This window comes from Mesitornis unicolor, unplaced genomic scaffold, assembly GCF_000695765.1.
Source record: "Mesitornis unicolor isolate BGI_N332 unplaced genomic scaffold, ASM69576v1 scaffold9909, whole genome shotgun sequence".
Classification (NCBI taxonomy): domain Eukaryota; kingdom Metazoa; phylum Chordata; class Aves; order Mesitornithiformes; family Mesitornithidae; genus Mesitornis; species Mesitornis unicolor.
Window position 1 is genome coordinate 44,667 of NW_010206529.1, and position 1,707 is coordinate 46,373.

Consider the following 1,707-nt stretch of genomic DNA (forward strand, 5'->3'; position numbering starts at 1 on the left):
AGGGACCATGGCATACTGCACATGGATTTCCAAAAAGCCTGTATAAAGATTCCTCATGAAGAGTGCTTTAAATAATACAGTGCCATGAAATGGGAATCACACTTTCTAATGAATTAGCTCTGTGTAAATTATTTCTAAAGCACACCCAAAATCACTTATTTGTAAAGAAAACATTTCATTTATTCAACATAGAGTTGAATAAAAAAATAAATTCTAAATTCTTTTATTTCTAAAAATATGATTCAGTACATTCAACACAGTTTCTCTGACCTCCTCCATTCCTTCTCCTTATTTAAAAGTGTCACTTTCAGCAATCATCCAAATTATTTTTAACTACGCAGCTGAATTTCTGATCTGTGAATCTGTATCAATTCTTTCCAGCTCAGTGATAACAGCAGACTCTTACAAACTTTTTCTGTAGGCTTCGATTAATTTTTAAGCCATGGTAAAAAAACCTGACCATATTAAATGGTTCAGGCTTCTGAATCTACAGCAGTAGCACAGGTGAGCAATACTGAGTTATGGGAAGTGTTTCTTTAAGTCAGCTCGTCATTCTGTATAGCATCTCTGATTTACGCTCCAGTCCTTCTAGTCAAGCCTTATTTGTTGAATTTCTCCTACCTAGGCTAAATCTGGACTGCTGATGAGCTGTGTAAATCCATGCCCAAGTTTCTGCCACCATTTTGCGAGGAGTCAGTGCTTCTGTGGAAGCCAGAATTTGTGAATAAAAGATGGGCATTTCTCGTTTCCACAACTAAGGCAGCTGCAAGGTGCTTTAGCAAGGAGAAGCTCCTCTATTGACAACATTTTTCAGAACACAGAGGATTTTATGTGCTTGCCATGAGGGACAATGACCACAGTGAGAGATGATCTGTAGAAAGCACCTGAGATTCTGTTATGGGGAAGTTCATCTCACCTCAGCAGATGCAGGTGCAACTCTGTCCTGAACTGCTGCTTCTTCACAAAGATCCTGCCAAAGTGAAGAAGGGAGAGGATCAGAAAGCGAAAAACCAGCCGTAATCCTGGGCAGAATAAATGGGCTTTTGTGAGTCAGTTATGACTGCCTGAGCTTTCGTATGTTTTTGCTTTCTTACTGTTGAGACATCCCTCAACCAAAGCTTCTTTCATTTTACTTTATTTTTGCACTCAAACTGTTCTATTTCTCTTCCCAGGTTATTTTCAAAGGAGAGAAAGCGAAAGGAAGAACTGGAGATATTGGACTTGATGACGTGATCCTGAGGAGAGGACGCTGCTCTGAAGAGCATTAGCCAAGACAGTGGACCAGCAGTCATCTCCTCTAGCCCTTCTTGTGCGATTCCTACCAAGCTTTGAAACAGAACTGCACAAGAAAGAAGAAAAAGTTGGAGAGTGACAACTTCTTAGTGTTCTGCTAAGTGCAATCTCACTGAAGCTTCACTTAAAATCATGGAGAGCACCTCCCAGGATTCAGGAACCCCGATCCCGTCCTGGTTGTTTCTATTAATTCTTACCCCTAAATCATACTTTTTATGTAGTAACTTTATCCCCTGTTAATTCTGGTGAGTGCTCACACAAAGAGAAAAAAGGGAGAATTCATTACAAACAGTCGCAAAAGAAAGCTCCAGCTCAGCAAGTTTTGGTGTTAACTGAGATTCATTCTCTTCCCATAGTGCTACTTTTTCACGGATTAGATTTGATAGGCAGTGGGACTGATGTAGCATCAGAGTC

At 40.0% G+C, this 1,707-nt stretch overlaps 1 protein-coding gene across 1 annotated transcript in view; it reads left to right on the forward strand.

Moving 5' to 3' along the window:
- NPNT (nephronectin) overlaps positions 1-1,268 on the forward strand; it is a gene marked incomplete at its 5' end in the record, with an annotated part of 44,976 nt that extends 43,708 nt beyond the window's left edge. The window contains 1 exon segment of the mRNA XM_010191793.1: positions 1,173-1,268. Coding sequence (XP_010190095.1) covers positions 1,173-1,268 — 96 coding nt within the window.
- Between the last annotated feature and the right edge of the window lie 439 nt (positions 1,269-1,707).